The following is a 20611-nucleotide window of genomic DNA, read 5'->3' as shown; positions in this document are numbered from 1 at the left end:
TGTGATCTTTAAGGATTTCATTATCATTGCACTCTATTTTTCTGCGAGCAAGAGTATCAAAAAAAAGAAAAAAAATAAAGAATATTTTTCATGTCACTTTTCTTTTTTAAACAATAAATGACATCATTTGCCAAAACATATTTAAACTTATCTTTTTCATTTTTTATCCTTTTCTCTTGGGCTTTATTTCATCTTGTCTTTAAACGTGTAATTTTCTTTCATACTCCGGTAGAAAAAAGGATAACAAATAAGAAAACAAAAAATACAAACATAATGGTCGTTATATAGTCTTACAATTCTTAACCAGAGAATTTTGTTGTTATTTTCTACCTTGTTAAAAATGTTGTAATGTTTTTTTTTTTATCGAAAACATTTAACCTCAACAATATTGCGAAAAAAGTAAATGCACAACAAAATAATAATACTACACATACATACATATTTTGTATATAAAATTTATAATATATTTTATATTCAAGGATGTTTTTCTGCTCACTATTTATATTCTTTCTTTAACAAATATTATAAAGAGCTTAATGCCTTTCCTCTGCCGGCTTTAAGCTACTTTTTGACGTTGTCCACTTGTCATCTTAAGTCAGTTCATCATTCATTTTACTTTACTTTTTTGCTCGGTTTTACTGCAAAGAGTCAGTTTTTTTATTTTTAACGCACAATTTGATTGTCTTGTGAAAATAAAGAGTGGGTGGTGGTGACTTGGCCTTAGAAACTGTTTTTGCAGGTCTTGTTAAACAATATTTTAAATGACAAGATCTTTATCGACTTTTGTGTGTTTGTATCAAGTTTAACTGAAAATGTTTGAAAAATATGTCTTTTTATGTTTTTCTTAAAAGTATTCATTTAAGATGTTTATATAAAAAATAAACAAAGCCGACTATTGTCATTGAATGGGTAGGAGCAGTCATACAATATACTTTAATTCCACATTACGTAAAATTTAAATGCAAATAAAATATTTAATTAAAAAAAGTTCTGTTTATAATATTTTGCATGCATTTAAAAGCAATAAAAACTAGCTTATTTCATTTAAAATTTCACATAAATTGACAATGAAATTAGGAATATTAACGAGCACATAAAATCCATTACAACTTTTTATTTCTAAGATTTTTTCTACAACTCCATTAAATACCAAAGTTTTATCCATTAACTGAAAATTTTATACTAAGCTAATTTTCTAACAGTAATTTCATTCAATTTTATATTTTCTAAAACATTCTCTAATAGCACTTTTTTTGTTATTTTCCCGGATGTAATCAATTTCTGCAAGTCTTTAAAAAAATCTTAAAATGACCATACAATATACGTGTACGTACGTTATAATATACAAAAACTGGAGAAAAAGAATTTGAAGAAAAGAACTGTATAGAATTACAGTTCTAATTGTAATGTAGCCATTTAAGACTTCTTTCACTATTATAAACTCAAACATTTATAGCTACAAATATAATAAACGTTTGGTATAAGTATAGACAAAGCTACAAACAATAAATGTCTTTAAAAAATTCATTCGTTTATTTTTTTTCTACTGTTAGTATTATAGCATTTATTTGAAAAGTATAAAAAGTAACTACTGACAGGAGTACTTTAGCTTGAAAATGGACATGAATGTGTGATCGTGTGTGTATGTGTGCATAAGGATATGCAGCTAGTGATGGAAGAACTTTTACAAGTACTGCTATTTGCAACACAATTACAAAATTCTCTTTTTATATGGAAGTTGTAACTATAGTTTGTGGCCATGTGGTCATTACTTACTGCTGCAGCAGTTCATTTCTATTTGCTTTCATTGTTGAATTAAAGAACGAAATGTAGCTTGGTAATATAAAATTATATATGTATATAACTGCGAATCACTTGAATAAGGAATTTGAATTTACCAATTTATAAGGAACATACATTTTATTTTAAATATAATATTCGAGGATTATAAAATATTTAATCCTTTTCGTTACTATTAATTTTGTGCTAAATGTGAACGGATTTCTTTTTTCCTACTTTGCATTACTTAACAACTATTTGGTGTAAAATTAGCTATTCAATTACAAACATTATTAATTGCAATATAAGATATATTCCTTCAATGTTAATAAATGTATATTTCTTATTTAAGAGATTTGCAGTGTATATGTTAAACTGTGTTTTAAGCACAATAACATAGCGAAGTTCTATGACTTCGTTTATTTTTCAACACACATTCGATTATTTTGTTTTTAGGGATAAATATATATTAATATTATAATATAACGACATTTTTCAAAAATTTGGACTTTGCCTCGTACATTTTTAAAATTAGCACTAAAAGCACTAATATTGACTCAATGTGATCTTGAAAATGAATCACATTTAACATATAAAGAACAAAATTCGCATTTGCTTTTATTTTTTTCTCACTCGTTTTGTTTTACATTTGCCGTATATGCGTATGATGACTGACCATTTTAACTGACCATTTTAACATGGGCTTGTCCTACGAGGAAGTCAATCGTCACTCTACACCCTACAAAGAGACAGTAAAGAGACGATTGCCTCCGCTCTCGCTTACAAATGGGACAGTAAAGTGACGACGGTCTTCATTCTCGATTACAAAGAGTTTATTTGTGACAAAAGACCAAAAAAAAATACGAATTGAAGTCAGCCAGGTGGTAAGTTATAAATGGAACTAAAATTTAAAATTTTCAAGTGTCTACTCTCTAGAATACTATGGGACAATAATGTGACGATTGACCCGAAAGATATAAATTTGAGTCATCCAGATGGTGGCATATAAGTAGAAAGTAATAATCATTTCTTCAAAAGATGTGTAAAATAACTACTTTTAAAAGTACAACAAAAAATACTTTTAAGAGTATAATCTATAGGTTACTTGAGGATAGTAAAGAGACGACTGTCTCCGCTCCCGCTTACAAAGAGGACACTAAAGTTACGACTGTCATCATTCTCAATTACAAAGGGTACATTTGTGGCGAATAACCCAAAACATACGAATTACGATCATCCAGGTTGTTAACTATTAGTGGAAATTACACAAAATACATAACTCAATGAAGCCAACAGCATCCAAACATACAAAACAAAATACACACCGTAATAAAACCAAATACACATGTACATCTTTTTCCAATTCACAGTGTTGCTGATTTATCAAAGCAGGAAAAAAGTTTTTGATGAAATATCTGGGATCCTCTTAGAACTGATTTCAACAAACACACAGACGTACAGGCAGACAGGCGGACATAGCTTAATTAACTCCGTTACCTATAAGCATCCAGAATATGTATATATATATTATATATACTATATATGGGGTCGGAAAATTATATTATAAAAATTACAAACGGAATGACAAACTTACATTAGACGTCCATAATTGAGTAATGGTAACGATAACTTTCTCAATAATACTAGTACAGCGAAGAAACTCGACATTACTTTGTTTATTTCAAGCCAAATGATATGAAGATCGGTTCATAATTTATCCTATCCCCTTAAAATAATAGCAGTGTAGTGGTGAAAGTTATAATAAAGAATTTTTATAGCAACAAAAATCTACCTAAAGGCCCTATTCCGAAAACCACTCTCATTTCGAATAGTAAAATTCAGCATATATCAAATAAATGAGAAGCCCTTCCTAAATATATTTTAATTTTATAGTACAAAAATTGATAGAGGGTATAGAAGATATTGAATATTTTGCATTTGCTGTATGTACGTATGATTAATATTATATTTCTGCAATACTTATACTCATATAAATATGGCGAAAATTAATTATAGTTTTGTTGAATCAGTTATTTCATTTTTACTTTTAAAAAATTAATCTTATTACATAGTTAGTTTTGTAAAGAAAATAATTTTACGTTTTCCTGCTACACTAATACTTAAAATGCCATAAGTATTTTTCTTTATTTTTGCCAATTTGACTAAATATAAGATTTTGTATAAAAAGGTAAAAACTGATGAAACCACATTAAAATATGCCACAAGTTAAAGAACACACCTCAAAATAATTCTTTGTTGTACTTTATTTGTTGTACTGTATACAGGTAGAGCTGTGAGGAGACAATCTGACATTTAAACACATTTAAAGATGAACGTGTATATGTGTATAGATTTTTAACAAACACAGAGTTAAGTGGCTTATTAATAATGCCACAAAATTGTTTAAAAGTTAACAATAACTCTGTTGAATACAGCATGTATTTCTTTCATACTTTTATGTTTTCTTTTTTATTTATAGAGTGTGTTTGGGTGTGTTCAACAAAAGTTTGTGGTACGAATGGGGTGAATGGGAAAGTACATATTTCATAGTATTTGCATATACATGTAGTAAAGAACAAAGCCTGTTATAGGAGTAAGTATGAAAATTAAAGCCCTAAACAAGAAAAAGTTGCAAAAGATGACAGCTTAGACAACAAGTACATAGTTACAACAATAGCAACAAAGTTTAGCACAAAAGAGCAGGTTCACATAAAATATATAATAATAAAGGGGATCGAGTTTTACTGTTAATGTTTAATGTTCAAGTTCAGTCGTAATTCAGGTCTGAGTTGGGGAACAACTCTCGCGTCATCGCGATTATTTCTTAAACGCGTTCAGGCTTGTGTTTGTTGCCTGGCTTTCGACAGTTTTGCGTCTCGCTCGCACTGGTGTAATGTATTACTTCATATAACTGTTCAAAGTTATATGTTGTCTACATTAACCTCGTGCTTTCGTATTACCTCAAGTGAGGTTATGTTTTATTGGTGGAGACCATAGAATACTCAAACGTTTTTAACTGGTGGAGACCATAAAATACTCACGATATAACCTGGTGGAGACCATTTAAACTCAAATATATACTGGTGGAGACCATTAATACTTTTGATGAAATCAAGTCCGGATGCTCCAACTTCCTATATGAAGGTATAGGTCGGTTGGTGGGGTTTTCTCTGGACAAACGTGTGATAACCTGGCAATATGAGTGCTTGATGCACCGCCATCCTAATCAAAACCCAAAAAAAAAATGTTCAAGTTGACTGTATCACTTGGCGTCTTAATTTTGCTTTAAGTGTCCATATGAGTTATATACATATGTATGTTAATAATAATTGTGGATGGAAGATGGTATTTTTATAAACTATAACTTTCTCTTCATTGTATACTCACAAAACTTTAACAATGTATATTCAGAGTCATCTCTGAATATACATTGCTCTGTTTATTAACAAATATCAATTACGCCTCTGATTAGTTTCTTTATTGTATGCAGTGCGGTTTTCTACTTTCAACATTCGGAGTGGGTGTAACCGATTTTCTATATAGATATACAAAAATGCTAATGTTTCTATGTGTATTCAGCATACAACACCTGCTGCTGCTACTTCTTTACTCGAATAGCATAAACTAAACAATTCCAAAAACAGAAAAAAGTTTAAAAACATCACAAACATTTCACCACAGACTTTACTTTCGAACAATTCAAAGAGATGTCTGTCTTTACGTTAACAAAAAAAAACCATGAACAAAATTGTTCATAAAATGTTTATTTTGCACAAAAAATGTACAAACGACAGCGCAATATTCAAGTGGAAAATAGCAGGAAAATATTACAATCAATATGTTGCATGAACTTGTTGGAAAAATTATGAAATGTTTAAGCTTCAAAACTAATCTAGCAGCAGTCAATTTTTAAAAGCGTTAAAGTTATTTGTATTAATGTTTTCAGTGTTTCGAATTAGTAAGTAGTTGTTAGAATTTCAAATTTTGAAGTTAGGAAGTACATACTTGCAGGTATACAAATTTGTAACTTAAATATTATTTATTTGTGTAACATCTGCTTGACTGTTTTACCAAACATGGTTTTGAAACTTTTCATTATAGTTGATTGTTAAGTTTATAATTTGGAAGACAATTAAAACCCCTTCCCCATTTCTTCACGAAAACAAATTTAATTTTCAGAAAACCATGACGAAACCGTTTAACGAGAAAAGTTTATACAATTGTTCGATGTAGTAAAATAACCGCTGAAAACTCAAAAATTTTAAACTTAAAAGTAAATTTTAGATGTCCCATATCGTGTAATAATAAAACTTTCATAAGGAGGTCAAAGTTTAAATGACAAAATGTTATTTTAATTTTATATATATATTTAATCAATTTATTTAATATTTGCAAATATTGTTTTGCTTTAAGAATCTTTTTTTATTTTCAAGTTTATTATTCTAGTAAAATATTTTTATATTAAAAAATCATGTCTCTCTAAACAAGAGTTATTTTTTTCTAGTTATATTTTTATCTGTAAACAATTTTCTTTCCTTTAAAATTGAGTTCGTGTTCTTTTGCGTCTACAAGATTACAATAATAACAAAAGCTGGAGAGCTAAACAAAAAACCCAAGCAACCATAAAATTGCCATAGTTTTTCATGTGATTGTTGTTGTACGCGAAATATCATCAGTACATTACTTGTGTGTAGATGAGTGCAAGCAAGTATTGTTAAAGAAAAGGGAAAAATTTAAATGAAAGGATAAACAGTATTTATTTTAAATATATATAGAATTATACACAAATGCATACATATTTATATATACGTAAATGTGCAGTCGCTTCGATAATTATAAGTAAACTTTTTAAAATTTACTTTTTTTCGAAAGACTTTATTTAGCTTCTCCTGCTTTTGCTCTAAGGCTTTTAATAGCCAGATAATATACAGGAAATTAACCATAACAATTTAATATATTTTTTTAACTCTTTGATAATTTCATTATATAAGTATCATAACATTAATACTAAATTTGCACACATTAACATACATATGTATAATTAAAACTTTTTTGATTATAAAATGTAATGTTACAGAAAAATTTTCCCTGTAAATAACAGTTTCACTGTAGTAGTTTTGTATTTCTTGAAATAAGTACATAGATTTTTCCTTTACTTTATTTTTGTTCGCGCACTAAATTTAATGTTGAGTGTGGATTGTGTCCTTTGCGTTATTTGCTTAAGTCAATACTATTACGCGCGTATGTAAATGAACACACACGAAAAAAAGTAGAGCAACAAAAGTTGTACAAAATAATAATAAAGAGGAAGTAAAAAAACAACAATAACTAAGAAGATGAAAGAAATCCAGTAAAAAAGAAAAGTATTTTTTAGAGTATAACAGTCGAAAGTATACAGTAGAAATCTCTACAGTATTTTTCCTTATATAAATGTACATAAATTAAAAAAAAACTCATACATGCTATGGAGATGTGAAAAAATCTCTATTTATATTGAAGTTTAAACCTATACATTTGCATGCATATTCATACAAATAACAAAGTATTTTGTATGTATGTAAATTCTGTAAGAGTTTATAAATACAAACGAGTGGCTATGTATGTAAATATGTATGTATTGTGTAAGACGTATGCATAAATATTACATATATACATAAGTATATAAGGGTGTATGTATGTTTATTTAAATACTTACAACATTAGTGATTCATAGTTAAATCCTTTAAGATCTCACATGAGCCCCAAAAGATTTACCATGATCTGTATATGCTGTAGTAGTCATATAAATATATTTTTATATATAGGAATATACATGCATACATACATATGTATGTATGCATGCATTTTATAGTTAAGTAGTTGAGTACATACGATAAGGTCCTTTGTGCATTTAAATATATTTCTAAGTATTTGTATAAAATATTTATTTTTGTAAGTGTAAAAATCTATTAGCAAATATTGATTTTAAATTTTTTTCGAAATTATTTAAAAAATTTTAATTTATATAAATTTTCTTAATTTTACTTTCAGACTATGTATTTTTAAAAGTGAAATGCTATACATTTTAAATTGAACTTGTTTTCAATTTCATTTAAAAAAAATCATTAATCACAATGTGGAATTCGAGGAATGTAATATTAGTAGCAGTAGTCGTGCTATTGTTTACCATTACACCGGGTAAGTTTAAAGCAAATATTTATATTTTTAATTATAAAGAGCGAAATATTCAGATATTTGTTATATACAAATATTAAAAACCTATTTTTTTATTCAATAATGTAATTAGCAGTTATTTAAAGTCCTTATAAAGTATTTTTAAATGAAAAACTCAAGAATGGTTTTTAAATTCTTATCGTTGAGAATTAAAGTCTTTAAATATGAAACTAATTCAAAAATTATAATTTATAAAAATTTTTACTTTTACTCTAAAAATATTCTAATTCAAAAATTTTAATTTATAAAAATTTTTACTTTATAATTCTAAAAATATTCATATATATGTATGATTATTAATTTTTTCGACAAATCAATACTTTTTTATATTTATTTATAAAAACACAAAGCCATTGCGTTACTTTTTATTTCTTTTAGTTTCTAGTTAGTTGTTAATAATATAATTTTGAGGTTAATAAACTTTTAATGTTGCCATTTCACATTTTATTGAAATCCCACAGGAACACTAAAAACTAAAGACACATTCTTAAACAATTGAACAAATTCACAAAAAGAAAAACGTTGAAAAAGTTTTTCTATTATTTGTGTCATCAAATTGATGATTGCAAAGGAAAAAAAGTTATAAATCCTATAATATATTCTTTACAAAAAGAAACTGATTAAGAAAAAAATAATATATTTAACTTGTTATAAATTTTGTGTGTTGAAAAATACTAAAAATCAAATTAGCGCCATATCAAATGTGTTAATGTATGGTTTATGGATTTCATATTACTGGTCTGCTATGACTAATACAATAAATATAAAATTACGAACTCTGAATAATATTTCTTTGTGTTCGAGTAGAAAACATTCATTTTTCTTACACATAAATGTCAATTCAATGACTTTTTGACAGCAGACTTTCAATCAGACCAAACATCACCGTAAAGCTTTGTATTTCAATAGAAATTTTGCCAACAAAATAGCAATGACGCCTCATTAAAAATAGTTTTATATTTTTTATGTGATTTGTTTTTCCATCATGTTCTTTTTCTGCTGTTGAGAAATAATCATTTTACAAATGTTTTCTAGATTTCCCTAATAGCATTTTTACCAATCAGTTGTTTTTTGTTGATGTTGCTTGGCTTTTATATGAATTTAATATAATTTTGACTTTTGATGTGGGGGGAATTTTTATATAATTTTCTGCGTATTCATCACAATTTATATCATCAGCAAATTTCACTATATGAATAAGTACATTCATTCATTCATATTCACAAACGTTTACAGTTCTCTGTTTTTTTTTTGCTTCTTTAACTTTCTCTGGGAATATTGCAGGAAATGTATTTATATACTTATACCCATATTGTTATACATATGTATGTACGTAACACTCGTACATGCACATGTTTAATAATATATTTATGTGACAAATATATAATTGTATGGCAGAGATGGAAAATAATGGTAGAAAAATTCAAATACATTATTGTTTCTGCCATATAACTAGTCTCAAGCTTTTTATTTTTATTATATATGGCAGCAACATGTCCATTTTAAAAATTTGTTTTTTCCAAAGGTAACTTATTAATGTATTAAAATTAAAAACAAGTAGTAACAATAATGCAGTTCCATCTCTGATATACATATGTACATAACCTCATTGACATATGTATGTACATATATATATTCTTCTTATGTCATTTTAGCATTTAAACAAAAATTCATCTTTCCTTCCATCATATGTAATAAACAAACATCCATGATTAATGTGGCAAAAATTATTCTCTTGTGTAATCGTTTGTATGTGTATTTAGTAAAAGTTTGCAACTGTGTTTGTATGTTTTCTTTCCCTTCTTAAATAACAAATTTCTGTGTTGTATATAGAAAGCTTATGTATATATATGTATAACTATTAATATATTTGTTTCCTTTACTACCACAATGGAAAAACGTGATTAAACAGTCTCTGGGAGATGTCCTTTTTATTTTGTTTTTCATATTTCAGTGTAAAAAGTTTTAGTTCTATTTAAGTTTTAGTCTATTTGCCATTAACTAGTATATGCTCATTTTATTTTTGTTTTAGTTAAAAGTTAAACATTTGTTTAAACTATTTTTTGTACTTTACCATTATTATTTGGGGAACGACTACGAGCTGGGAAAATGAACACACTAATTAGTTTGTTGAATAGTGAGTTTATGTAAGTATATGGGGAATTTCATGTTAAGTGACCCAACTCAAAGAATCGATTTGATCGAAATTTTCACATACAGTAGTACTGATGGACAGTAGTACAGACACAAATTTTCAGCTCCGACAGTCAAAAATTGCCGGACTTACTTCTTTACCGATATCGCTGAAAATATGTGTCTAGCAAATTTTATCTAAATCAGAAGATATAAATTTTTAAAGTTGGCACAAAATTCCACATATATTAAAATCAAATGTGTAACTAACATAACCAACTAGTTTGAATAGGGGTTTTTTATTGAACTTATAAAGTTAGTTTCTGCGAATAATAAAATATTCTAATTGATGTTTTTAAACTATTAATTTTAAAGCTTTAATAAATCAGAGAATTACTAACCAAACAAAATCTTCATATTTCAACAATGCATTTCGTACGTTTTTCTCTTAACATTTAAAGATATTTTTTAAATTTATTTCCATGTATGTATTTAAAAAATTTAAAACTTTATATTTGAAATTTGCAACCTCATTAAACACTTCATTTTCTGATTCAGCATTTCTCATTTACTTTCACACACATGCTTTTCAAAGATAATTTTCTGTTTCACTTTATTTTAATTACTAAAATTGTTGTTGGTTGTGGTTTAAAAACAAAATTGTTAATTTCTTTACATTTTTATGAGCATAGGAAAATATAGTTTAAAATTCTAGAGATAAAGTAAAGTTAATATAATGGATGCAAAATATTGAATACCTGCTTCAAAGAATTTAAAAATTTGTTTTTTTTTTTTAATTTGTTTATCAATTTATGTGTTTTCCAATATTCAGTTAAAATATTCATGGTTATTTATTTAAAACTTTGCTTATAAGAGCAACAACAAGCAAGGTGATGCAATAGCGAGTTAGTTGTTTGCTGTAAATTCTTTGAAGTTGAAGTTTATGATTTTATAAATTTGACTGCATAAAATAATTATTTCGAGTAATCATTAAAAAGTTCAAAATAAATATCTGATAGTAGAGTAATTAGTTAAATTTGAGCAGTTTGCTCACAACAAATATAATTGCTACATAAATAAATTGCATATGTTTTTGTATAAGTGTTCTTATTACAAACGCACAACTTTAAAGATTTTCAAAATTTAGAGAAATTAAAAAAAATATTGTAATGTGCATTTTACATATTTTTTAATGTAAACAAAATTTATATTTGTATAAAATATTTAACATAGTGTTATTTTTTATTTCCAAATTTGTAGCTTGGAGCTAAAAATTGCGTTAATAAAAGTTTTAAAACAAACTAATTTAAACATTTTACATTTTACCAATAAAATTTGTACTGCATAATGAGTTGAATACATTAGAGTGTCCAGGAACATACTTTTCAAGAATCTCATATATGAATACCTCTCAATCAATGCATTGAGAAACAACTTTTAAAAGAACCTTTAGTTTCCTACCAGCTATTAGAAATGGTGATCTCGACATAATTTGAGAAAAAATTACCAAATTTAGTACAAAAAGACAAATATTTAATTAGTTTTTCATTTGGTTTGATCCATTTGGAATTTTATAGTTTATTTTGGAAATAATATGCCTCTTATAATGCACTAAAAGTCGTTTGAGAATAAGTAATATTCTAACATATATTATATATTATTAAAATTAAGAATTTTAATCGTTGATAGGGAACTAAGGCCCTTATCAAAGAGGTCCATGGGACACCCTTGTGAACATGTTGATACACATGTATGTACATATTCATATATATGTATGTATTATGTTTGGATGTACATAAGCCAAAGTAAAAGTAAACATCATATTATTAAAACATCATATGCATGTTTAAACATGCCAAAAAGAGGATAAACTATTTTCACTTCTTTAGTTACGACCAAAAAATAGCATCAACTAAATAAATATATGTGAATAAAGTACTTTAACAAACAATTTTGCAATTGAACTTTAATTGAATTTTTAGTATGTATATAAGCTGAAGCTTAACTAAATTATAATACATACACACTTACATATATAATTTTTTTGTAAATAATTGATGATTTCATAGAACAAAAAATAAAGTTATAGAAAGGAACTTTATATTAAGTTCAAAGAAAATAATAATGTATTACTTTGGCTTTTAATTCTTCTCATATTAGTCGCTTTTTATATAAAATAAATTTACCAAGTTTTAATGAAATTTTTGTGAAAATTTTGTAGTAAAGAATTTTTATTTGAAAATTTTCTGAAATGAATTTGTTTCTTATAGCAAAATATATGTATGTACATATAACGATGCTCTTGAAATACTTATCATCAACTTTTGTAACATATCGCTCATTTCCTTCAAGAGTGGCAGAATACAAAAGTTCAGGGTTTATGAAATGCATAATAAGAATTATTTTTTATATCTATTTTGTTTTAAAAGTCATGTATTTACGAACAGATAAATGTAAAACAAAAACACATTTTACAATAACTTCGAATAATCGATGCTACCAAATTTAAGTTTAAAATAAGAAATGATTCACCACAATAACATGCTGTCCATAGTTTTTGAATCTTGGCTTTAAACAACATTAACCGCTACCAGTATTGTGTAATTCGATAAACTAAAACAAAATTGTAAAAAGCTGCAGCTACAGTTTGACGTGCAATAATGTGTGGCAAATACGCCTCCTTTGTATAATAAAACACTTCACGGTTAATGTGCAAAACCTAGTTAGACATGCCAAACAATTAGCTTTTTCTTGCTATTCTAAAAATAGACAAACATTTTCTAACGAAACATAAACGTGAACACGAGTTCAGAGTAACCAAAAACACCAACATAAAGCACCCATCACTAATACTAACTCATGTTACTTGTTTTGTTGTTGTAATATCCTGTACGTCTGTGTGTATTATTTAATGGTGAGTGCAGTCACTTTAACAGACAATTTGTACATATTGCCTGTAATAAGGTAATAAATCACATACAGATTACAATCGTTGGCCCTTCAATCGACATGCAGAGGAGAAAAAGGGCAGAAAAACACACAATAACAGTAAAAATCAAAGCATATATATGTACAAAAATATGCAAGAACAAACAGCTGTATGTACGAGTACGTAATAGTAGTTGTTTCTTTTTTTCTCTTGATAAAAAAGCAGTGATTCAATGGTTGTTCAACTGTTGACTGATTTTTCTGTATGTATTTTTTTGCATTTTTCAATTTGCACTTTTTGTTGCATGTATGTTCTATATGAAGTAATTGTTAAAATTGTTGTTGTTAAATACAAGCAAGTAAACATACATATATTTTTATACACAAACAACTACACATACTTAACCAGCAGTTCGACAATGAGTCAATGCATCCGAAAAAGATACTCATTTCTACTAACATTTAAGCACCTGGTTGGCTTTAAGTAGCCTTTCATCATCACTTAATTGTGCTCTTTGTAAATGTTATAAATCTACAGTCTCCAAGTAAACTAGATAATAGACACAAACACGAGCAAAAAAAGTTCTTTGACCTACATTAACTCATTGGCTAAGCTTTCAAACTGTATCTTTGTAATATATGCAGTAATGATTATCTTTATTGTAGGACAAGCACATGTTAAAATAGCTAGTCATCTGAGTAAATGGTGGATAGGAGTAACCCCAAATGGTAGATCAAATAGCTATTTTGGTGTTGTTGCACAGAATTGCTGGGTAATTTTACTGATACACTTGTGTTTTTAAAATTTTTATGCAATAGTTGCAATTTGTATTGCATGCTTTCAGGCGTTAAACGTATAAAATGCATTATTCTTAACAACAAAAACAACAACGGCAATAATAAAATTTTCAATTGAAATATATGGGCGTTTATAGCAATATCAACAATAACTACTACAGCTACAGTAACACCACTGACGACAACGTCAACTACTCAGACACTTACAAAAAGAACTATAGGTTTATAAGCGCTGTTTGTGTTGTTTAAATAGCAAAAATAAAAATATTTGTCATTTAACTTACATACAAATTATTACCCAGAATAAAAAAGTTGGTAAAATATACAATAATCTTTCAGAAGCAGTAGTGCATAATAGTTTTATAAAAATTTTTCACTAATTAAGAAAAATATTAAATTCAATTCATGTAAACATCAGAAAAATTTAACAAATTATGCTCCTTACCTCATAAAGAATCTAATTAATTTTAAATTCTCGAATATTATATTACGTATGTATCTATTCAGAATATACTACAGGTTGAAAATCACTATAATCTTTTCGTGAGTGTATTAACATTCCACTTTATGTGGTAAACTAAATGGCATGACTTCACTTAACTACCACCTCACATGTTGTGTACTTTTCTGGAAATCGACAGGCAAGACCATACAAATCTATCAACAACTACAACAAGAACAGATATCACGATCAGATACTTTAACGTAACAATGGCTTGTTTGTTATTAATTGAAATAAAAGAGTAGGAAATTTTTTTTAATTATTTAATGTAAATGCCTCTTGAGTATTCGTAAAATGAATAAATAAACAAACAACATTTTAAAGTATTTTTTTGCTTAAGTGACTTAAAAATGGCAATAAAACATGATACAAAATTATTAAAGACTTAAATAAATAATTCACTTTAATCACGTAGATATGAATACATATTTATGGGTTTATGTGACGCATGAGTAATATGAATTATATACTTTGATTATGAACAAAAACTTAATTTAATTTAATTAATGCACTAAACTTAAATGTCACAAAACTTAAATACTTAAGAAAATATTAAAAATTTTCAAAAAGAAAATAAATAAGCAGGAAATGAGAGAAAAAATAAAAATCCTTACACATACAAAAGTTTTCATAATATTTTTTCTTGTCTTAAAACACTTACTGAATTTTTAATTGGTATTTTGATATGGTTTACTTAACTTTGGAAAGTTTCTTCTTTTCCGTTTATTCTATGTTTTCTTGTAATTTTCTTGCATCTAGAAAAAAGTTTTTGTCTTTTACAAACACATGTAGAATAAACAAGTTGTCATATATTCGAGTTGAATAAAACGAAATGCTGGTTTTGAAATAACTTTAAAGGGAAATTTAAACAACATACATATATTCATCATATCTACATTGTTTACATATATTGGCATACATATTAGTTTATGGTTAGGAATAGCACCAGAGCATCTAATTACTAATAAAAAAAGTTTTTTATAAAAATATTTTTTACACCATCGTATTTGATGCATTCAATAAAAATCCTTTTTGAAATAGAAATTGTTTTAAAATAATAGTGGAAGTTAGTTTGACAAATTTTAAATATACCAACAAATCTATCCATATGTGGCATAAAAATTATTTTAATATGTATTATTGATTGGAACGTTATTAAGGAATCTACAGTTAATTTTAGTTTTTTAATAAAAAATGGATACAAATCGACAGATTTGTAAGAGAGCAGTTGTTACTAATTATAGGATCTACGTCTAACTGACGTTGTTCTAATCAACTCATAATAATTTTCTAATTCGACTTAACGTTGTCTGTCTGTCCGTTCTTCGACAGATGATATCTCAGCAACTACTACGGATTTCAAAACAATTCGAAAAGAATTGAAATGTTGCAATTAATTACTATATAAAGCTTAAGGTGAAGATATCACGAAAAAAGAAGTTATGTCAGGTGTTAAGTCTACATTTTAAAGCCGATAGAATGTACTTTCAGATGACTCTCAGCAGTTATAACGTCTCAAAAAGGGCCAAAAATTATCTTACTTTAAATTTCAGTTCACGATTTCTCAAATCCCAGATGTTATGGGGACACTACTACTAACTATTAACCACACGTTGTAACTCTGTAAGAAATATGGGCGAAAAAATCCGCTGAATATTTATAGGAATAAACCTAAATAAAATGATTCGTCTATCCTGTGGCTTAAAATTGAAGTTTTTTAAACAGAAAAAAACATTATTTTTACTAAAATGCAGGTAATGAGAATATTCAACAGTATGGAAATAATGACAATTTAATTATATACATATCTATATAAGTACATGAGATTCAAGCATATAAAAAGCTATGTTTTAAAGCAGCGAAGTTTTTTTTTTAAGTCGGAAATAAAGTACAACAGTGAACAAGACACTTGAGATTTTTTTGTATTTTTTATGTTACAGGAAACATTCATTGCCGTTAGTTTCCGTTTTATTGTTGTACATATGTATATGTATTTTTAGTATTTAAATATGTGTGTATCAGTGTGAGCGTGTTTAGGCAAGTGTGAGTATGAATTATTAAAAGAAAGAAAGTAACGGCGCCATCAAGTGCTTCACATGAATTGGTTGCTATTGTTCTTTGCTTTTTCCATTCATTCTCCTATTTCATTATTATATATTTCTAACCACCATCATAGAGTATATATTTATATGTGTTTGAATGCTTAATTTTAATCATTTGATAAGTGCATATTTGTACATATGTATATACGTACTCAGATGTACAAAATAATAATTATACTTATTTAGAAATATTATATAAGTGGGTGTTATAATGTTTTTCTAGCTGTAAGAGAGAACTTGAGATTTTTATGATTATTATAATGTTAAAAAAGCAAATAAAACATTTTACACGAAAGGACTGTTAATTAAATAAACTTCACTTCTAAACATGATATTGCCTTCATAAAAATGAACTTAAACAAGTTTAATCCATCGTTATGTTTAAGTAAAGTAACATTGTTATTGTATTTTCGAAAACAAATTCATTTATTAGCATTTTTAACATTTCCTATTGTCGGTATTGGTTTCCCTACTATTGTTTAAGTTTATTTCTTCAACAGTAGAACAGAATGTAAGAAAAGCCATAGACCACAAATTGGCATTTAAATCTCCTTTTAAACGTTTTTCTCCTTATCAAATTTAATCTACCTGTTTACAGACACATTTAATAGGGTTTCATTTCCCCTAAAGAAACGTTTTCAAGCAGATGTTTGTTTAAAGGATTATAGGTTTTCTAAAAGATAATGTACCAAAGTTAAAGTCAATAAATTAAATAGATTTGGTATTGGTTACAATTCTTTAAAAAACCATTCAAGATTGATGGCTAATTTTGAAACAGGTAAATTATTTAACTAAGTTGGTTAATGATTAATCTAATAATAATAACAAAATTAATTTTGTAATCTTAACTCGTAACTGTCTGCATAGTAATGAAACAAAGCAGTAGTGAGAGTATCTAAACACTGGCATAAATAAAGCATTTCTGGAAAATGATTTTTATCTCCACTAATTTCACGGTTTTTCTTTGAATTAAAATAAGCATAATTTACAAAACAGAGCAGCTAGAATTGAAAAATAAATGTTTCTTTCTTTGAAAATTTTATTTATAATCCTTAAGACTTTTGAAAACTATTATAAGTACAATTTTTAAGTGACAGTGTGAATTTGATATTTATCTGCTGCGATTTCTTCTAAGTAAAATAAATGTATGTGTCTTTATATTGTCCCCGAAGAAAGTTTATGTATGCACTCAGTAATGCAATATATAATTTAAACAACTATTGTATTGTCAAATATTTTTCAATATAAAACAGATTCCATTAGCTATTAAGTGACTTTTAGCCTTTTTCCCTAAGGGAAAATGCATTCATTTTTTCGGGAGAAAAATATATAAAATACTATATTCAATTTCAAGATAACGACAAATGTTATTTTAATAGAATTTTCATCGTGTTTTTCTCCAATTCTAATGTACTACATTTTTTTTAAATTGTATTTCATGCTACAAATGAATGTTGTATATAAAATAACGAAGGAGTAGTTGCCACATTCCCAAACTTAACTCAAATCCAAAGAAAGGAAAGAAAGTATATTAGAAGACTAAATATTTATTCACAGTTTACTTCTATGTGTTGAAGCACATGTAAGTCTGTGTATTTATTAAGTGGAGCTGTGTAAGGCTATATTTTGTTCCCTTTAGAAAACTTTACATGCTACAACAGCCACCTTTACAATTGTGTAGAAAACCAACACGAAACGTATACAAGCCTGCTGTAAAGTTTATTTCCCTTAACGTCTGAGGCTGCACTGTCAGCGATTTTTCTTGAAATTTTAGTTTGTTTTTGGTCGTTTGCTTCTTTTTGTAACAACATTTTAAAATGTTGAAAAACCTGGTATTATATTAGGATTTCACATAGTAAGCCTTGGTGTGCATTTTAATAGCGTTCCAAATTCCCTAGAATTTTACCCTTCTAACAGGCTGGCTAAAGAAAGCATTATGTACAAACATATATACATATGTATATGAAAATAAAAAACTGGTATAAATATTTTGAAAGTCTTGCATTCTTTTGTTATGTTTGCCTTTAAAAGGAGGAAATAAGGATAAATGAAAAAAACGTAGAACTCAGCAAACATTGCAGACATACGTACCTTGGCAAAAATCGAAACGAATAGAGTCAATTTTACAATCAGTAAAATATTGCTTTAAAACATGAGTACATAATATGTACATATGTATGTATTTGAAAGTGCTACCAGCCAATTTAAAATTGGTAATATTGATTTATTACCATTTAGAGAGTGTGTGCGAGGTGAGGCAAACAAGTCTATGCTCTGCAAAACCAGCTTTTTACTGTTTTCCTTTTAACGACTATTAAAAGCAACATAAAAATATTTTACTTTCTCAAGTTCTTTACTGTTCCTTAAAAACAGAGCTTTTTTACATTTAAAGAAGCTTTATGTACACCCTACATTTCGATATTTATAAATACTTACGATATGAGCTGATAGTATAATATACTTTTCTAATGTTAAAATTTAAATAAATATTTACAAAATATGTAACAATGTGGCATATAAGTATTACAAAATATCTGTACTTAACAAGTTTTACAGTGAACTTGTTAACTCTTTTATATTGTTTGTGTTTTAAAATTTAAATTTACTTTTTCTCATGATTTATATTGTGATGATAATATTTTTTGTTTTATAAACTCCTAGTATTACTCCTTCAAACAAAAGAAAAAAAAAACACATCCTATTTTATCAGCATCATCAACAAGAATATAAATTTAATGTCTGTTTTTGTTGCAAACTCGTGTTATACTAATAATAAGGTGAAATCGATGATTTGCATACTGAAAGAGCAAAGAATCATAAAAAATGTTTTATGTCTTTTACCAATAAATCGAATTAAATGAAAAATAAAAAAAAAGAAGATTATTAGCTAGGATCGTAAAAAATGTTTACTCAAGAGGTTTTCGAGTAATTGTAATATTATGGGATAATAAAATATAAAGGCGTGTTACACTGAAATAATACAGAATTTCTATGAAATGATTAAAAAAGTGAAAAATAAATAAATTCCAAAGGAAGAGTACTTAGAAAGTTCTAGTAAATTGCAGAAGAAATTCAGTAAATAAAAAAACATTTTAAGAGATAATTTAATTTAATTTAAATATATAGTACAATATAAAAACAAAAAGGTGAGAAAAATATTTTGTTAAATTGTTTAACCCTGAGTAATTTTCAGAAGATGACCTTATATGCGTCAATTATGTACCGTTACTCATAAACTTTTGTACATAGATGTTGTTTTGTGTAGAACTTTGTTTTATCAAATTTTATCGTTATACTCGTATTTTAATAAACAAAACTCTTTACTGAGGGGAACCTTTTATAGGGGCTCCGGTCATTTATAGATCAGTCCTTATTAACTGAGGAATGAAGGGTTATGCTCATTATTAAATAACTATCATAACTTTTTGAAGACAGTTTTTTGTTCATATAAAACTTGTTTGCATCGAATATCATCGCTGTACTCTTAATTATAATAAGCCTTAATGTAATTTGGTAGAAATATTTCGGTTCTTATAAAACGTAGTTATGTCGAATTTTATCACTTTGTCCTTCTTATAAAATATTGCAATAAAATAAAAATAAAACCTTCGTAAAATGTATATCGATATTAACATGAAGGGTGATTTTCTACATAACAGCCTACCTTTTAACAGAATCATTTTTATCGAAATTTAAAAGAGCTTTTTAGACATTCTTAAACTGGCTTTATATTCATATACCCTTTAAAGATTGTTATATTTTTTTTTCGTAATAAGTTTGTATATGATTGCATTCACAAATTTTTATTTTAGTTGGAAAAAAGTGTTCTTTTTATATATAAAAATTTCTTAATTTAACTACAACTATTATTGCTTTATTTAAACTTTTTTATTAATTTTAAAAAATTATATTTTATTTATGTTTTATCCACAAACGGCAATGAAACTAAACATAATTTAATGAAATTCTCAATTTGCTTAATAAAAGTAATAAAAATAGAAACATGCTTTTTATGAGAAACAAATTGCTTTATGCATTGCCAACTAGGCATGTAATCAAAGAAATACAGAAATTTAGTTTTTTTCTTAAAAAAGAAAAAGTACAAGCTAAAGACATTGAGAAAACAACAAGCAGAAAAATCGTAGAAAAGATTAAT

At 26.8% G+C, this 20611-nt stretch overlaps 1 protein-coding gene across 1 annotated transcript in view; it reads left to right on the top strand.

Moving 5' to 3' along the window:
- Window positions 1–20611, top strand: part of LOC111679250 (uncharacterized protein MAL13P1.304) — a 69891-nt gene that overhangs the window by 16814 nt on the left and 32466 nt on the right. Inside the window, exon 2 of the mRNA XM_046956678.1 lies at window positions 7810–7956. Within this exon, the coding sequence (XP_046812634.1) occupies window positions 7893–7956 (64 nt within the window). The 5' untranslated portion in view covers window positions 7810–7892. The remainder of the gene's footprint in view (window positions 1–7809; window positions 7957–20611) is intronic.

This window comes from Lucilia cuprina, chromosome 2 (assembly GCF_022045245.1).
Source record: "Lucilia cuprina isolate Lc7/37 chromosome 2, ASM2204524v1, whole genome shotgun sequence".
Lineage (NCBI taxonomy): Eukaryota > Metazoa > Arthropoda > Insecta > Diptera > Calliphoridae > Lucilia > Lucilia cuprina.
The sequence above is the reverse complement of the archived record's forward strand: the minus strand, read 5'-3'. Positions and strand labels throughout refer to the sequence as shown.